Source organism: Salvelinus namaycush, chromosome 16 (assembly GCF_016432855.1).
Source record: "Salvelinus namaycush isolate Seneca chromosome 16, SaNama_1.0, whole genome shotgun sequence".
Lineage (NCBI taxonomy): Eukaryota > Metazoa > Chordata > Actinopteri > Salmoniformes > Salmonidae > Salvelinus > Salvelinus namaycush.
In genome coordinates, this window is record NC_052322.1 from 43889414 (window position 1) to 43910329 (window position 20916).

General features: G+C 42.4%; 1 protein-coding gene across 1 annotated transcript; it reads right to left on the reverse strand.

Moving 5' to 3' along the window:
• Positions 1 to 355: 355 nt before the first annotated feature.
• On the reverse strand, positions 356 to 14742 carry LOC120061696 (laminin subunit beta-2-like). The gene is made up of 11 exons (XM_039011589.1): positions 14730 to 14742; positions 8039 to 8411; positions 7706 to 7890; positions 5929 to 6170; positions 5618 to 5821; positions 3536 to 3680; positions 3108 to 3315; positions 2753 to 2894; positions 2112 to 2288; positions 1849 to 2008; positions 356 to 1167 (listed from the first exon to the last, which is right to left on the reverse strand). Exons 1-11 carry the CDS (start codon positions 14740 to 14742, stop codon positions 1031 to 1033), a joined length of 1986 nt encoding a protein of 661 aa, XP_038867517.1. The 3' UTR covers positions 356 to 1030.
• Positions 14743 to 20916: the final 6174 nt, after the last annotated feature.

A 20916-nucleotide genomic window follows, 5' to 3' on the forward strand; every position in this document is an offset into this window, starting at 1 on the left:
TCTAATAATCCATTGGATGAGAAAGCCAAAGGTCCCGCCCCTTTGACCTTCTCCTCCAATGGGTTTTGAGAAGGAGGCGAGAGGACGCGAGAATTGTGCAATTGAAAAATGTCTATTGAGATTCTCCCATGTGACAAAGGTTTCTTGGCTGGTTCTACAGGAAGGCAGCTATGAAACCAGAGCATGAGATTAGTAAAACAGGCCTATTATATGTGGTTTATTATAGAGCGATGTTGAATATGACATGAACTAGTCTAGACATGACCATTTTTTACAATATTCTCCTTAGGTGATCCACACCTCTCTCCCCACCATTGCATATGCAATGTATGTTTATTATGTGCATTGATGGTGTTCCAGTTTAATTAGTCACACAATTTCAGTTTCCCTACACTGGAGGGTGGAAATACTTTTTCAGTATTTATTTTCAGGCAACTCCAAAAAGCTTTCTCTCAATTACAGAAACAATACCAACCATTGAGTCTATGTAGTGTTTAAAGAGAACAAGCATCCCATCATTTAATCCAGGAGAGATCAGAAACCATGTCAAAGTAACCAATCATCCCCTGGTTCATCCTCAGTCAGTACACATAACAACTTTTGCTCATTGTTTTTCCAGAACAATCTATTCATAAGTACTTTTTTGGCATTATTTATATTCTGAATGTGGCAGTATTTGGGAGGATGATCTGAGTTGAGGCGAAACATATTTGCACATTTTCGTATTCTTCACACACACAAATGGATTATTATTTTCGTAAATGTCATGTGGAGCCACTTCTATCCTTCAGTTGAAAGTCACACAGTAATACACTGAGGGCACACAATGTTATATTAGATGTGTGAAATCTTACAATCAAAAAGACACAGTTACACAGTGTAGTTGGATAAGCACCATGGCTGTAGGTGCAGTACTGAGTTCCCCACTAGAGCGCATACAGTGTACACCCTACAAGAGAGTAAAGCAATAGTAGGTTCATAGAGTGTCTGCAGTCAGTCAGTGTTTGGTTCAACTCGGCCAGGTCCCTGTTTACTGACAGGTGTTGTAGATCTGAATCTGTTTGTTGATGTCGTTGAGGATAGCCTTCATCTTGTCTTCTAGGCCGTCCAACTGCCGGGCTTTGCCCTCCAACTTTTTCTGGTTCTCTTCATAGTCTTTCTCTAGTTCTGTGGATATAAAGTGTGTCAAGTTTATATCTTAATGTTTAATCTCAGAATAACCAGACTTGGCTGACTGACATACTGTAGACCTGTCCTGGCACCCCAATGGTGGAACCAGCTTCCCTCTGAAGCTAGGATAGCAGAGTCCCTGCCCATCTTCCCAAAGCACCTGAAACCTTACCTGTTCAAAGAGTATCTTAAATAAATAGAAAAATATATATAATAATCTTGACTCCTATCTAAAAGTAGATAACTACTTTATTGAGGAAAAGTGTACTTACTATGCCTGTGATATGTGGTTGTCTCACCCAGCTATCTGAAAATGACTGCACGTCGCTCTGGATAAGAGCGTCTGCTAAATGACTAAAATGTTTGACGAAGGCCGTGAGGCCGATACCTAAAGCTTATTAAAAAGCAGTGATACTATCAAGAGCAGTGATACTATCAAGAGCAGTGTGCGGGTTCATAATTTTTTCCTCAAATGACTAAAATGTAAAATGTACAGTTTGTTCTCTGGTTTGAGTACACCACCATCAGACAAATTCAGACAATACAGTGGCACTGTTGAACCACAAAAGGGCAATGTTGCCTTCGCTATTCTCCAAGGTTAGCTTGTGTAAATCAAAAACAATGCTGCTCTTAATTAAACAACGAGACCCAGTTCCCTCCAGGGTCCCTGCCACACACCTGCTAGTCTCTGGAGCTTGTTCTGGGCGTCTTTCAGTAGCTCCTTGGCCTCGTCTCTCAGGCGCCCTGCTGTCTTTTTGGCCTCCTGGACGGTCTTGGCTTTCCTGTCCACCAAGTCCTGCACTGTGTGATACTTATCTGTCAGCTCACCATCTAAAATCTGAGAGAAATAAGACAGCATAATTAGTAACAGTCACAGTGTTACAGTCCTAAATATACACATAAAATGAACACACACATACATAGAATGAACACACACACACCTGCTTGGCATCATTGGCTTTGTCCCGTGCCATAGTGGCTGTCTCCTCAGCTCGAGCTGCTGCCATGCTGTTTTTTGCACGTTTGAGTTTCAGACCGTCAATCTCCCGACCCAGGTTGCCAAGGCGGTCCATGGCATTATTCAGGTCATGTTCACTGCTGGAGGTTTCAGACTCGATCTACGAGCAGGGAAAATATCAGGAATGTATTATCTCTTGATCCCCTCATTGTAACGGCTTTCTTCCTGGGATGAAGGAGAGGACCAAAACGCAGCGCGGCTAGTGTTCAACATGTTTAATAAAGAATAATAACGTGAACACTACAAGCTACAAAACAATAAATGTGAAAACAGTCCTATCTGGTGCAGAACACAAAGACAGGAAACAATCACCCACAATGCAAACAGGCTACCTTAATATGGTTCCCAATCAGAGACAATGCAAAACACCTGCCTCTGATTGAGAACCATATTAGGCCAAACAACAAACCCAACATAGAAACACAAAACATAGACTACACCCACCCAGCTCACGTCCTGACCAACTAAACAAAGACTAAACAAAGGAAATAAGGTCAGGAACGTGACACTCATCCCATCAAACAGAATACAGATGGCGTCTACTCAGTTGAGTTCCTACTGTACCTGTGCTAGTCGGACCTCCGTTTCACCAATGTCAACCTTAGCTCGCTGTATGGCCTTCTCCGCTGCAGCCTGGGCCGTCTTAGCGTCCTCAAGTGCCCGTTTCACCGTCTCTGCTGTGGATTTCACCCCGTCTGCCCGATTCCTACAGAACGGAAACACATGTTGGACTCAGGAGCGTTTCGCTGTGCTGGACTATTCTCTTTGACTTGATAATGTTATAACGTATAACCCTCTACATACAAGATACACACACACACACACACACACACACACACACACACACACACACACACACAGACACAGACACACACACACACACACACACACACACACACACACACACACACACACACACCTGGCCTTCTTGGCCTCCTGCAGAAGCTGCTCTGCTTTGCGCACGTCGTCCTGTGTCTGTTTCAGAATGGCGTCTACGTTAGAGAGGCTTTGGACCCGGTCCTTGATCTCCTCTGCCAGGTGTCTGATCTGCTGTGGTGAGGCTGGGATGGACAGCTCCAGGACACGGTTAGCCACCGTTTCAATGCTGTCTGGATCAGCACCCTCCTCTGCAAGGAGACAAAAAAAGATATTCAGATCAGCAAAGAGATTTTTGACGCAGATTGGAAGTTAATACTTAATGATTATGATGCTGATCATGATGACAATCCTGAGGTGAGGATAAATTGCTTGTATGGTCCCATGTAGCCAAGGTCTGAACTCACTTTTCCTCTAATATCTGAATTCTCTGTCACTTTTCCAAAAATGTTTTCCTAGTAGCTAACTCACGCATGAGGAAGTCTCGGATCTGCTTGATGAGGTCCCGCAGGTCGTTGTTGGAGCGCTCCACCTTGTTCTTGGTGTTAGTGGCCTTGTCCAGAGCTGCCTGGGCTTTACCCTTTGCCGCCTCCGCCTTGCTCTTGGCATCTGCCACCTGAGAAGCCAAACAGGGGGATACAGAGAACCAGGGATAACTGTTATCAATTCCCCCGACTTTGCTGAGAGCTCCTTCATTGTAGAAACGTTTTACCTACTATAACTGTGACATGTCGTTATCTCACCTAGTGAATGCATTAACTGTAAGTCGCTCTGAATAAGTGTCTGCTAAATGACTCAAATGTAAATGTACCCTCATACTGAAGGTGATACAGGGGTATGTACAGTGGGGCAAAAAAGTATTTAGTCAGCCACCAATTGTGCAAGTTCTCCCACTTAAAAAGATGAGAGAGGCCTGTAATTTTCATCATAGGTACACTTCAACTATGACAGACAAAATGAGAATTTTTTTTCTAGAAAATCACATTGTAGGATTTTTTATGAATTTATTTGCAAATTATGGTGGAAAATAAGTATTTGGTCAATAACAAAAGTTTATCTCAATACTTTGTTATATACCCTTTGTTGGCAATGACAGAGGTCAAACGTTTTCTGTAAGTCTTCACAAGGTTTTCACACACTGTTGCTGGTATTTTGGCCCATTCCTCCATGCAGATCTCCTCTAGAGCAGTGATGTTTTGGGGCTGTTGCTGGGCAACACGGACTTTCAACTCCCTCCAAAGATTTTCTATGGGGTTGAGATCTGGAGACTGGCTAGGCCACTCCAGGGCCTTGAAATGCTTCTTACGAAGCCACTCCTTCGTTGCCCGGGCGGTGTGTTTGGGATCATTGTCATGCTGAAAGACCCAGCCACGTTTCATCTTCAATGCCCTTGCTGATGGAAGGAGGTTTTCACTCAAAATCTCACGATACATGGCCCCATTCATTCTTTCCTTTACACGGATCAGTCGTCCTGGTCCCTTTGCAGAAAAACAGCCCCAAAGCATGATGTTTCCACCCCCATGCTTCACAGTAGGTATGGTGATCTTTGGATGCAACTCAGCATTCTTTGTCCTCCAAACACGACGAGTTGAGTTTTTACCAAAAAGTTCTATATTGGTTTCATCTGACTATATGACATTCTCCCAATCTTCTTCTGGATCATCCAAATGCTCTCTAGCAAACTTCAGACGGGCCTGGACATGTACTGGCTTAAGCAGGGGGACACGTCTGGCACTGCAGGATTTGAGTCCCTGGCGGCATAGTGTGTTACTGATGGTAGGCTTTGTTACTTTGGTCCCAGCTCTCTGCAGGTCATTCACTAGGTCCCCCCGTGTGGTTCTGGGATTTTTGCTCACCGTTCTTGTGATCATTTTGACCCCACGGGGTGAGATCTTGCGTGGAGCCCCAGATCGAGGGAGATTATCAGTGGTCTTGTATGTCTTCCATTTCCTAATAATTGCTCCCACAGTTGATTTCTTCAAACCAATCTGCTTACCTATTGCATATTCAGTCTTCCCAGCCTGGTGCAGGTCTACAATTTTGTTTCTGGTGTCCTTTGACAGCTCTTTGGTCTTGGCCATAGTGGAGTTTGGAGTGTGACTGTTTGAGGTTGTGGACAGGTGTCTTTTATACTGATAACAAGTTCAAACAGGTGCCATTAATACAGGTAACGAGTGGAGGACAGAGGAGCCTCTTAAAGAAGAAGTTACAGGTCTGTGAGAGCCAGAAATCTTGCTTGTTTGTAGGTGACCAAATACTTATTTTCCACCATAATTGGCAAATAAATTCATTAAAAATCCTACAATGTGATTTTTTTGGATTTTTTTTCCTCATTTTGTCTGTCATAGTTGAAGTGTACCTATGATGAAAATTACAGGCCTCTCTCATATTTTTAAGTGGGAGAACTTGCACAATTGGTGGCTGACTAAATACTTTTTTGCCCCACTGTATGCATTAATGACATGCCACAATAGATAGCAGGTCTTCCTTTCCTGTCAAGACAGTTTGGGTTTATCTATGAAGGAGTATGTATGTCCACTTGGAGTAACTGACCTTGTGGAAGAGCTCCTCTACCTCCCCCATGGCTACGTTCAGCTCTTTCTCTGCGTGCTTAGACTTCTCCAAGGCGTTCTCTGCCATCGCTACAGCACCGTTGCAGTTCAGGCCTCCACAGTGCCTGTTCCCCTCGTCGTCACGGCAACCCGCCCCTCCGCAATGGCTCTCTACACAGGGGGAATCGCCAGGGGCCCCACAGACCTGGTCAAAGGGGGTGGGGTGAAACATGTATCAGATTAGTAGATTTTCATAACTTTCCATGAACGCTGACCATTTGTATCTAGCTGTTTATGTTCATGCTTGCTCACCTTCTCGTTGATCTTCTTCATGTCCAGGGTTTGTGCCTTGGCATTGAGGTCCCCCAGGGCTCGCTTGTTGGCGGCGTTCTTGCGGTTGAAGTCGTCTTTCTTGGCAGAGATGAGGCGTTCTGTCTTGCGGCGGGTGTCTGCTGATTGGCTGACAGTGCTGGGCGTGGTAGTGGTGGACTGGTTGGCTCGCCGCTCTGCGTCCCGGGACTTATTATAGGAGCTACGGATGCTTTCATATGCACCTGGGGGAAGGAGAGGGGCCCAATAATAAGAAAGACACATTTAACTAATATTTCAAAAGTATTTCTACAAAAAAAACATTAATAACACCAGCCATTAACTTATTTGGGATAGGGGGCAGTATTTTCACGTCTGGATGAAAAGTGTGCCCAGAGTAAACTGCCTGCTACTCAGGCCCAGATCCTAGGATATGCATATTATTAGTAGATTTGGATAGAAAACACTCTGAAGTTTCTAAAACTGTTTGAATGATGTCTGTTTGAATGATGTCGTATAACAGAACTCATATGGCAGGCAAAAACCTGAGAAAAGTTCCAACCAGGAAGTGGGAAATCTGAGGTTTGTAGGTTTTCAACTCTTTGCTTATCCAAGATACAGTGGAAATGGGGTCATGTTGCACTTCCTAAGGCTTCCACTAGATGTCAACAGTCTATAGAACCTTGTTTGATGCTTCTACTGTGAAGTGGGGGCGAATGAGAGGAGATTGAGTAAGGTCTCTCCCAGAGTGCCACGAGCTGACCATGCGCTGACCATGCGCGTTCATGTGAGAGTTAGCTGCGTTCCATCGCATTTCTGAAGACAAAGGAATTCTCCGGTTGGAACATTATTGAAGATTTATGTTAAAAACATCCTAAAAATTGATTCTATACATCGTTTGACATGTTTCTACAGACTGTAATGCGCTAACAACAAGGAGGAATTTGGACATAAATGATGGACATTATCGAACAAAACAAACATTTATTGTGGAACTGGGATTCCTGGGAGTGGATTCTGATGAAGATCATCAAAGGTAAGTGAATATTTATAATGCTATTTCTGACTTATGTTGACTCCAACATTGCGGATATCTCTTTGGGTTGATTTGTCGTCTTAGCGCCGTACTCAGATTAATGCATGGTTTGCTTTTTCCGTAAAGTTTTTTTTAAATCTGACACAGCGGTTGCATTAAGGAGAAGTGGATCTAATTTTCATCAACATTTATGATGACTATTTCTGTAAATTGATGTGGCTCTCTGCAAAATCACCGGATGTTTTGAACTACTGAACATAACACGCCAATGTAAACTGAGATTTTTGGATATAAATATGAACTTTATCGAACAAAACATACATGTATTGTGTAACATGAAGTCCCATGAGTGTCATCTGATGAAGATCATCAAAGGTTAGTGATTCATTGTATCTATATTTCTGCTTTTTGTGACTCCTCTCTTTGGCTGGAAAAATGGCTGTGTTTTTCTGTGAATAGGCACTCACCTAACATAATCATTTGGTCTGCTTTCGTTTTAAAGCCTATTTGAAATCGGACACTGTGGCTGGATTTACAACAAGTGTATCTTTAAAATGGTGTAAAATACATGTATGTTTGAGGAATTTTAATTATGGGATTTCTGTTGTTTTGAATTTGGCGCCCTGCAGTTTCACTGGCTGTTGACGAGGTGAGACGCTACCGTCCCACATACCCTAGAGAGGTTAAGGCACTACGTATCCCAGAATCCCTCTGGTGGAAGGGGGACAGGACATCTCTGCTCACCCAGGAAGTTTGAGTTTTTCAGGATGTCCAGTTGGCGGTGGAGCTGATCTGAGGTCAGGTTGAGCTCTTTGGCCTCTCTCTCTAGAGCACTGAGCTCATTACTGGCCTCAACATTACTGTTCCCCACACTGGTCAGGTCTCCCTCCAGATGATTCAGTACATCTGTGGTCTCCCCTATCTGAGACCTGCAAGAGAAAGGGAGACAGAAATTACAGCTCAACTACACAACTGGAGGAGAGGGGTATTCATGGTGAATCTTTATTCAGACAGAGTCTACCTTTGTATGTGTATTGTTATGTAAAGTATAATAGTGTCAGTGTGTATGCCTTGTACCTGAGGTCTTCAATGAGCTCCATCAGGCTGCTGACTGCCTCTGTGGTGGTGTTGCGGGCATTGACGATGCCCTGTACCCGTGCCAGCTTCTCCTCCAGGTCTCTGAAGGCCTTCTCATAGGCTCCAGTCAGGCCCGTGGTCTGGATCTCCAGAGCCCGCTCCGACAGGGTTTTGGTTCGGACAGCCAGGTTCTGTACCACCCGGTCCCAGTCCCCAAAGCACTGGTGGCAAGGCTGGCAGTTAGGGAACTGGCCTGAGAAGCCCCGGGCACACTGATCACAACGCACGCCCGACACCCCCTGTTGACACACGCAGTGGCCTGTCTTCTGGCCACACTGAGAGGTATCTATGCCCCGGGGGTCACAGTCACAGGCTGAGAGAGAGAGATGAAGAGAGAGATGAAAAGAGAGAGAGAGAGATGAAGAGAGAGAGAGAAAGATGGAGATAGAGATGGAGAGATGAAAAGAGAGAGATAGAGAGAGAGAGAGATGGAGAAAGAGAGAGAGATGGAGAGAGAGAAAGATGGAGAGAGAGATGAAAAGAGAGAGAGAGAGATGGACAGAGAGAGAGAGATGGACAGAGAGAGAGAGATGGACAGAGATATGAAGAAAGAGAGGGAGATGGAGATAGAGAGATGGATGGAGAGAGAGAGATGGATGGAGAGAGATGGACGGAGAGATTAAGAGAGAGAGAGACGGAGAAAGAGAGAGATGGAGAGAGAGAGAGAGACAGAGCGAGATGAACAGAGAGATGGAGATGGAGAGAGAGATAGAGAGAGAGAGAGATGGAGAGAGAGAGAGAGAGAGATGGAGAGAGAGAGAGAGAGATGGAGAGAGAGAGAGAGAGAGAGATGGAGAGAGAGAGAGAGAGAGAGAGAGAGAGAGAGAGAGATGGAGAGAGAGAGAGAGAGAGAGAGAGAGAGAGAGAGATGGAGAGAGAGAGAGAGAGAGAGAGAGAGAGAGAGAGATGGAGAGAGAGAGAGAGAGAGAGAGAGATGGAGAGAGAGAGAGAGAGAGAGAGAGAGAGAGAGAGAGAGAGAGAGAGAGAGAGAGAGAGAGAGAGAGAGAGAGAGAGAGAGAGAGAGGTCATGAGCAGATGAGCTTCTGCATTTTACAGCATGTTCTTAAAAAAAAGATAGATAAACTTGGATTCTTTGGCAAGGACATATACAGGATACTACCCTCCACAACACTATGCCACCAGGACATATACAGGATACTACCCTCCACAACACTATGTCACCAGGACATATACAGGATACTACCCTCCACAACACTATGTCACCAGGACATATACAGGATACTACCCTCCACAACACTATGTCACCAGGACATATACAGGATACTACCCTCCACAACATAACCTTCACTATGTCACCAGGACATATACAGGATACTACCCTCCACAACACTATGTCACCAGGACATATACAGGATACTACCCTCCACAACACTATGTCACCAGGACATATACAGGATGCTACCCTCCACAACATAACCTTCACTATGTCACCAGGACATATACAGGATACTACCCTCCACAACATAACCTTCACTATGTCACCAGGACATATACAGGATACTACCCTCCACAACATAACCTTCACTCCAAATCAAAACTCGAAACCTACAACCTGATTTTGGACAGAATTACAGAATTACCTGGAAGGCTTACAACTACCAAAGATTATTATTCCCAAGCTATACAGCAAATGCTCTGGGCAAAAAAACAGAGACCTGAAAACACCATCCAACCTGGAACTGACTGAGTAATAGCCTGAAGCTATATATTATTTCCAAAAAACCATGAAGAAAAATACATCACAATGATATATTTTAGTTTATAAGGACTGAATGCTAAGTTAAGGCTACCAAGCTTGATACAACTTCAATTAGCACTGACGTGTCAAGTGAGAGGTGTTAAAGCTCTTGAGCCCAACAATGGCAGGAGAGCCCCAACCAAATGGAGAGGCCTTAGAAGCACCCTCCCGCTGTTCAGAGGTAATTAAAATACATTACCCTCTGTATGTAAAGAATAATAAGACATGAAAATAGTACAAAATCAAGCTCCTTATGGAAAATCAAGATACACTTTTTGCGGACTATTATAAAAATGGGAACATAAGCAACCGTATCTTCCACACAGACCATCCCCTGGTATGGCACAGTGCTATATTAACCAGACCATCCCCTGGCATGGCACAGTGCTATATTAACACAGACCATCCCCTGGCATGGCACAGTGCTATATTAACCAGACCATCCCCTGGTTGGGCACAGTGCTATATTAACACAGACCATCCCCTGGCATGACACAGTGCTATATTAACCAGACCATCCCCTGGCATGACACAGTGCTATATTAACCAGACCATCCCCTGGCATGGCACAGTGCTATATTAACACAGACCATCCCCTGGCATGACACAGTGCTATATTAACCAGACCATCCCCTGGCATGACACAGTGCTATATTAACCAGACCATCCCCTGGCATGGCACAGTGCTATATTAACCAGACCATCCCCTGGCATGGCACAGTGCTATATTAACCAGACCATCCCCTGGCATGGCGCAGTGCTATATTAACCAGACCATCCCCTGGCATGGTGCAGTGCTATATTAACCAGACCATCCCCTGGCATGGCACAGTGCTATATTAACACAGACCATCCCCTGGCATGACACAGTGCTATATTAACACAGACCATCCCCTGGCATGGCACAGTGCTATATTAACCAGACCATCCCCTGGCATGGCACAGTGCTATATTAACCAGACCATCCCCTGGCATGGTGCAGTGCTATATTAACCAGAGCATCCCCTGGCATGGCACAGTGCTATATTAACACAGACCATCCCCTGGCATGGCGCAGTGCTATATTAACCAGACCATCCCCTGGCATGGCACAGTGCTATATTAACCAGACCATCCCCTGGCATGGCACAGTGCTATATTAACCAGACCATCCCCTGGCATGACACAGTGCTATATTAACCAGACCATCCCCTGGCATGACACAGTGCTATATTAACCAGACCATCCCCTGGCACAGTGCTATATTAACCAGACCATCCCCTGGCATGGCACAGTGCTATATTAACCAGACCATCCCCTGGCATGGTGCAGTGCTATATTAACACAGACCATCCCCTGGCATGGCACAGTGCTATATTAACCAGACCATCCCCTGGCATGGCACAGTGCTATATTAACACAGACCATCCCCTGGCATGGCACAGTGCTATATTAACCAGACCATCCCCTGGCAAGGCACAGTGCTATATTAACCAGACCATCCCCTGCCATGGCACAGTGCTATATTAACACAGACCATCCCCTGGCAAGGCACAGTGCTATATTAACCAGACCATCCCCTGGCATGGTGCAGTGCTATATTAACCACACCATCCCCTGGCATGACACAGCGCTATATTAACCAGACCATCCCCTGGCATGACACAGTGCTATATTAACCAGACCATCCCCTGGCATGGCGCAGTGCTATATTAACACAGACCATCCCCTGGCATGACACAGTGCTATATTAACCAGACCATCCCCTGGCATGGCGCAGTGCTATATTAACACAGACCATCCCCTGGCATGACACAGTGCTATATTAACCAGACCATCCCCTGGCACAGTGCTATATTAACCAGACCATCCCCTGGCATGACACAGTGCTATATTAACCAGACCATCCCCTGGCACAGTGCTATATTAACCAGACCACCCCCTGGCATGACACAGTGCTATATTAACCAGACCATCCCCTGGCATGACACAGTGCTATATTAACCAGACCATCCCCTGGCACAGTGCTATATTAACCAGACCATCCCATGGCATGGTGCAGTGCTATATTAACCAGACCATCCCCTGGCATGACACAGTGCTATATTAACCAGACCATCCCCTGGCATGACACAGTGCTATATTAACCAGACCATCCCCTGGCATGGCACAGTGCTATATTAACCAGACCATCCCCTGGCATGACACAGCGCTATATTAACCAGACCATCCCCTGGCATGGCACAGTGCTATATTAACCAGACCATCCCCTGGCATGACACAGTGCTATATTAACCAGACTATCCCCTGGCATGACACAGCGCTATATTAACCAGACCATCCCCTGGCATGACACAGTGCTATATTAACCAGACCATCCCCTGGCATGGCACAGTGCTATATTAACCAGACCATCCCCTGGCATGACACAGTGCTATATTAACCAGACCATCCCCTGGCATGACACAGTGCTATATTAACCAGACCATCCCCTGGCATGGCACAGTGCTATATTAACCAGACCATCCCCTGGCATGGCACAGTGCTATATTAACCAGACCATCCCCTGGCATGACACAGCGCTATATTAACCAGACAATCCCCTGGCATGGCACAGTGCTATATTAACCAGACCATCCCCCGGCACAGTGCTATATTAACCAGGATTCCCCTGGCATGACACAGTGCTATATTAACCAGACCATCCCCTGGCATGGCACAGTGCTATATTAACCAGACCATCCCCTGGCATGGCACAGTGCTATATTAACCAGACCATCGCCTGACACAGCGCTATATTAACCAGACCATCCCCTGGCATGGCACAGTGCTATATTAACCAGCCCATCCCCTGGCATGAAACAGTGCTATATTAACCAGACCATCCCCTGGCATGGCACAGTGCTATATTAACCAGACCATCCCCTGCATGGTGCAGTGCTATATTAACCAGACCATCCCCTGGCATGGCACAGTGCTATATTAACCAGACCATCCCCTGGCACAGCGCTATATTAACCAGACCATCCCCTGGCACAGTGCTATATTAACCAGACCATCCCCTGGCATGGCACAGTGCTATATTAACGAGACCATCCCCTGGCATGGTGCAGTGCTATATTAACCAGACCATCCCCTGGCATGGCACAGTGCTATATTAACCAGACCATCCCCTGGCATGACCCAGCGCTATATTAACCAGACCATCCCCTGGCATGGCACAGTGCTATATTAACCAGACCATCCCCTGGCATGACACAGTGCTATATTAACCAGACCATCCCCTGGCATGACACAGTGCTATATTAACCAGACCATCCCCTGGCATGACACAGTGCTATATTAACCAGACCATCCCCTGGCATGACACAGTGCTATATTAACCAGACCATCCCCTGGCATGACACAGTGCTATATTAACCAGACCATCCCCTGGCATGGCACAGTTCTATATTAACCAGACCATCCCCTGGCATGGCACAGTGCTATATTAACCAGACCATCCCCTGGAATGGCACAGTGCTATATTAACCAGACCATCCCCTGGCATGACACAGTGCTATATTAACCAGACCATCCCCTGGCATGGTGCAGTGCTATATTAACCAGACCATCCCCTGGCATGACACAGTGCTATATTAACCAGACCATCCCCTGGCATGGCACAGTGCTATATTAACCAGACCATCCCCTGGCATGACACAGTGCTATATTAACCAGACCATCCCCTGGCATGACACAGTGCTATATTAACCAGACCATCCCCTGGCATGACACAGCGCTATATTAACCAGACCATCCCCTGGCATGGCACAGTGCTATATTAACCAGACCATCCCCTGGCATGACACAGTGCTATATTAACCAGACCATCCCCTGGCATGACACAGTGCTATATTAACCAGACCATCCCCTGGCATGGCACAGTGCTACATTAACCAGACCATCCCCTGGCATGACACAGTGCTATATTAACCAGACCATCCCCTGGCATGACACAGTGCTATATTAACCAGACCATCCCCTGGCATGACACAGTGCTATATTAACCAGACCATCCCCTGGCATGGCACAGTGCTATATTAACCAGACCATCCCCTGGCATGGCACAGTGCTATATTAACCAGACCATCCCCTGACACAGCGCTATATTAACCAGACTATCCCCTGGCATGGCACAGTGCTATATTAACCAGCCCATCCCCTGGCATGACACAGTGCTATATTAACCAGACCATCCCCTGGCATGGCACAGTGCTATATTAACCAGACCATCCCCTGGCACAGCGCTATATTAACCAGACCATCCCCTGGCACAGTGCTATATTAACCAGACCATCCCCTGGCATGGCACAGTGCTAATATAACCAGACCATCCCCTGGCATGGTGCAGTGCTATATTAACCAGACCATCCCCTGGCATGGCACAGTGCTATATTAACCAGACCATCCCCCTGGCATGACACAGTGCTATATTAACCAGACCATCCCCTGGCATGACACAGTGCTATATTAACCAGACCATCCCCTGGCATGACACAGTGCTATATTAACCAGACCATCCCCTGGCATGACACAGTGCTATATTAACCAGACCATCCCCTGGCATGACACAGTGCTATATTAACCAGACCATCCCCTGGCATGACACAGTGCTATATTAACCAGACCATCCCCTGGCATGACACAGTGCTATATTAACCAGAACCATCCCCTGGCATGACACAGTGCTATATTAACCAGACCATCCCCTGGCATGACACAGTGCTATATTAACCAGACCATCCCCTGGCATGGCACAGTGCTATATTAACCAGACCATCCCCTGGCATGGCACAGTGCTATATTAACCAGACCATCCCCTGGCATGACACAGTGCTATATTAACCAGACCATCCCCTGGCATGGCTATAATCCCTGGCATGTGCCTATATTAACCAGACCATCCCCTGGCATGACAAGTGCTATATTAACCAGACCATCCCCTGGCATGGCACAGTGCTATATTAACCAGACCATCCCCTGGCATGACACAGTGCTATATTAACCAGACCATCCCCTGGCATGACACAGTGCTATATTAACCAGACCATCCCCTGGCATGGCACAGTGCTATATTAACCAGACCATCCCCTGGCATGGCACAGTGCTATATTAACCAGACCATCCCCTGACACAGCGCTATATTAACCAGACTATCCCCTGGCATGGCACAGTGCTATATTAACCAGCCCATCCCTGGCATGACACAGTGCTATATTAACCAGACCATCCCCTGGCATGGCACAGTGCTATATTAACCAGACCATCCCCTGCATGGTGCAGTGCTATATTAACCAGACCATCCCCTGGCATGGCACAGTGCTATATTAACCAGACCATCCCCTGGCACATCGCTATATTAACCAGACCATCCCCTGGCACAGTGCTATATTAACCAGACCATCCCCTGGCATGGCACAGTGCTATATTAACCAGACCATCCCCTGGCATGGTGCAGTGCTATATTAACCAGACCATCCCCTGGCATGGCACAGTGCTATATTAACCAGACCATCCCCTGGCATGACCCAGCACTATATTAACCAGACCATCCCCTGGCATGGCACAGTGCTATATTAACCAGACCATCCCCTGGCATGACACAGTGCTATATTAACCAGACCATCCCCTGGCATGACACAGTGCTATATTAACCAGACCATCCCCTGGCATGGCACAGTGCTATATTAACCAGACCATCCCCTGGCATGACACAGTGCTATATTAACCAGACCATCCCCTGGCATGACACAGTGCTATATTAACCAGACCATCCCCTGGCATGACACAGTGCTATATTAACCAGACCATCCCCTGGCATGGCACAGTTCTATATTAACCAGACCATCCCCTGGCATGGCACAGTGCTATATTAACCAGACCATCCCCTGGCATGGCACAGTGCTATATTAACCAGACCATCCCCCTGGCATGGCGCAGTGCTATATTAACCAGACCATCCCCTGGCATGACACAGTGCTATATTAACCAGACCATCCCCTGGCATGGCACAGTGCTATATTAACCAGACCATCCCCTGGCATGACACAGTGCTATATTAACCAGACCATCCCCTGGCATGACACAGTGCTATATTAACCAGACCATCCCCTGGCATGACACAGCGCTATATTAACCAGACCATCCCCTGGCATGGCACAGTGCTATATTAACCAGACCATCCCCTGGCATGGTGCAGTGCTATATTAACCACACCATCCCCTGGCATGACACAGCACTATATTAACCAGACCATCCCCTGGCATGGCACAGTGCTATATTAACCAGACCATCCCCTGGCATGACACAGTGCTATATTAACCAGACCATCCCCTGGCATGACACAGTGCTATATTAACCAGACCATCCCCTGGCATGGTGCAGTGCTATATTAACCAGACCATCCCCTGACACAGCGCTATATTAACCAGACCATCCCCTGGCATGGCACAGTGCTATATTAACCAGACCATCCCCTGGCATGACACAGTGCTATATTAACCAGACCATCCCCTGGCATGGCACAGTGCTATATTAACCAGACCATCCCCTGCATGGTGCAGTGCTATATTAACCAGACCATCCCCTGGCATGGCACAGTGCTATATTAACCAGACCATCCCCTGGCACAGCGCTATATTAACCAGACCATCCCCTGGCACAGTGCTATATTAACCAGACCATCCCCTGGCATGGCACAGTGCTATATTAACCAGACCATCCCCTGGCATGGTGCAGTGCTATATTAACCAGACCATCCCCTGGCATGGCACAGTGCTATATTAACCAGACCATCCCCTGGCATGACACAGCGCTATATTAACCAGACCATCCCCTGGCATGGCACAGTGCTATATTAACCAGACCATCCCCTGGCATGACACAGTGCTATATTAACCAGACCATCCCCTGGATTGACACAGTGCTATATTAACCAGACCATCCCCTGGCATGGCACAGTGCTATATTAACCAGACCATCCCCTGGCATGGCACAGTGCTATATTAACCAGACCATCCCCTGGCATGACACAGTGCTATATTAACCAGACCATCCCCTGGCATGACACAGTGCTATATTAACCAGACCATCCCTGGCATGGCACAGTGCTATATTAACCAGACAATTCCCTGGCATGGCACAGTGCTATATTAACCAGACCATCCCCTGGCATGGCACAGTGCTATATTAACCAGACCATCCCCTGGCATGGCACAGTGCTATATTAACCTGTATTAACTACTATTATAGATTAACTACATTATACTATTAACTACAGTATGTATTAACTACAGGATGTATTACTACAGTATGTAAACTACAGTATGTATATAAATTATGTATGTATAATTACAATAGTATGTATTAATACAACATGTATGTATTAACTACAGTATGTATTAACTACAGTATGTATGTATTACCTACAATATGTATGTATTACTACAATATGTATAACTACAATATGTATTAACTACAATATGTATGTATTAACTACAATATGTATTAACTACAGTATGTATTAACAACAATATGTATTAACTACAATATGTATTAACTACAATATGTATTAACTACAATATGTATTAACTACAGTATGTATGTATTAACTACAGTATGTATTAACTACAATATGTATTAACTACAGTATGTATTAACTACAGTATGTATTAACTACAGTATGTATGTATTAACTACAGTATGTATGTATTAACTACAGTATGTATGTATTAACTACAGTATGTTTGTATTAACTACAGTATGTATGTATTAACTACAGTATGTATGTATTAACTACAGTATGTATGTATTAACTACAGTATGTATTAACTACAGTATGTATTAACTACAGAATGTATGTATTAACTACAGAATGTATGTATTAACTACAGTATATATTAACTACAGTATGTATGTATTAACTACAGTATGTATCTATTAACTACAGTATGTATCTATTAACTACAGTATGTATGTATTAACTACAGTATGTATCTATTAACTACAGTATGTATGTATTAACTACAGTATGTATGTATTAACTACAGTATGTATGTATTAACTACAGTATGTATGTATTAACTACAGTATGTATTAACTACAATATGTATGTATTAACTACAGTATGTATGTATTAACTACAGTATGTATGTATTAACTACAGTATGTATGTATTAACTACAGTATGTATGTATGTATTAACTACAGTATGTATTAACTACAGTATGTATTAACTACAGAATGTATGTATTAACTACAGAATGTATATATTAACTACAGTATGTATGTATTAACTACAGTATGTATTAACTACAGTATGTATGTATTAACTACAGTATGTATCTATTAACTACAGTATGTATGTATTAACTACAGTATTTATGTATTAACTACAGTATGTATGTATTAACTACAGTATGTATTAACTACAGTATGTATGTATTAACTACAGTATGTATGTATTAACTACAGTATGTATTAACTACAATAGTATTAACTACAGTATGTATGTATTAACTACAGTATGTATGTATTAACTACAGTATGTATGTATTAACTACAGTATGTATTTACTACAGTATGTATTAACTACAGTATGTATTAACTACAGTATGTATGTATTAACTACAGTATGTATGTATTAACTACAGTATGTATGTATTAACTACAGTATGTATGTATTAACTACAGTATGTATTAACTACAGTATGTATGTATTAACTACAGTATGTATTAACTACAATATGTATTAACTACAATATGTATTAACTACAATATGTATTAACTACAATATGTATTAACTACAATATGTATGTTATTAACTACAATATGTATGTATTAACTACAAATGTTATGTATTAACTACAGATGTATGTATTAACTACAGTATGTATAACTACAATATGTATTAACTACATTATATATTAACTACATTATATATTAACTAATATGTATGTATAACTAAAGTATGTATGTATTAACTACAATGTATGCTATAATACAGTATGGATGTATTAACTACAGTATTAGTAATACAGTATGTAGTATAAACTACAGTATGTATGTATAACTACAGTATGCATGTATTAACTACAGTATGTATGTATTAATACAGTAGTATGTATGTATTAACTACAGTATGTATTAACTACAGTATTGTATTAACTACAGAAGTATGTATTAACTACAGTATGTTAGTATTAACTACAGTATGTATGTATTAAACTACAGAATGTATAGTATTAACTACAGTATGTATGTATTAACTACAGTATGTATTAACTACAGTATGTATATAACTACAGGATGTATTAACTACAGTATGTATGTATTAATACAGTATGTATTATAACTACAGATGTTATTAACTACAGTATTTTGTATTAACTACAAGTATGTATGTATTAACTACAGTATGTATGTATTAACTACAGTATGTATGTATAACACAGTATTGTGTATTAACTACATATGTATGTATTAACTACAGTATGTATGTATTAACTACAGTATGTATTAACTACAATATGTATTAATTACAGATGTATGTATTAACTACACAGTATGTATGTATTAACTACAGTATGTATGTAGTAACTACAGTATGATATTTAACTACAGTATGTATTAACTACAGTATGTATGTATTAAACTACAGTATGTATTAACTACAGTATGTATTAACCTACAATATGTATGTATTAACTACAGTATGTATGTATTAACTACAGTATGTATGTATTAACTACAGTATGTATTAACTACAGTATGTATTAACTACAGTATGTATGTATTAACTACAGTATGTATTAACTACAGTATGTATTAACTACAGTATGTATTAACTACAATATGTATTAACTACAGTATGTATTAACTACAATATGTATGTATTAACTACAATATGTATGTATTAACTACAGTATGTATGTATTAACTACAGTATGTATTAACTACAGTATGTATTAACTACAATATGTATGTATTAACTACAGTATGTATGTATTAACTACAGTATGTATGTATTAACTACAGTATGTATGTATTAACTACAGTATGTATGTATTAACTACAGTATGTATTTCTACAATATGTATTAACTAACAATATGTATGTATTAACTACAGTATGTATGTATTAAACTACAGTATGATATTAACTACAGTTTGTATGTATTAACTACAGTATGTATGTATTAACTACAGTATGTATGTATTAACTACAGTATGTTTATGTATTAAACTACAGTAGTATTAACTACATATGTATGTATTAACTACAGTATGTGTATTAACTACGTATGTAGTATTAACTACAGTATGTATGGATATACTACGTATGTATGTATTAACTACAGTATGTATGTATTAACTACAGTATGTATGTATTAACTACAGTATGTATTAACTACAGTATGTATTAACTACAATATGTATTAACTACAATATGTATTAACTACAATATGTATTAACTACAATATGTATGTATTAACTACAATATGTATGTATTAACTACAGTATGTATGTATTAACTACAGTATGTATTAACTACAGTATGTATTAACTACAGTATGTATTAACTACAATATGTATGTATTAACTACAGTATGTATGTATTAACTACAATATGTATGTATTAACTACAGTATGTATTAACTACAGTATGTATGTATTAACTACAGTATGTATTAACTACAGTATGTATTAACTACAATATGTATGTATTATACTACAGTATGTATGATTTAACTACAGTATGTATGTATTAACTACAGTATGTATGATTAACTACAGTTGTATGTATTAACTACAGTATGTATGTATTAAATACAGTTGTATGTATTAATACAGTAATTAAATACAGTATGTATGTATTAACTACAGTAGTATGTATTAACTACAGTATGTATGATTAACTACAGTATGTATGTAGTTTAACTACAGTATGTATGTTATTAACTACAGTATGTATGTATTAAACTACATAGTATGTATTAACTACAGTATGTATGTATTAACTACAGTATGTATTAACACAT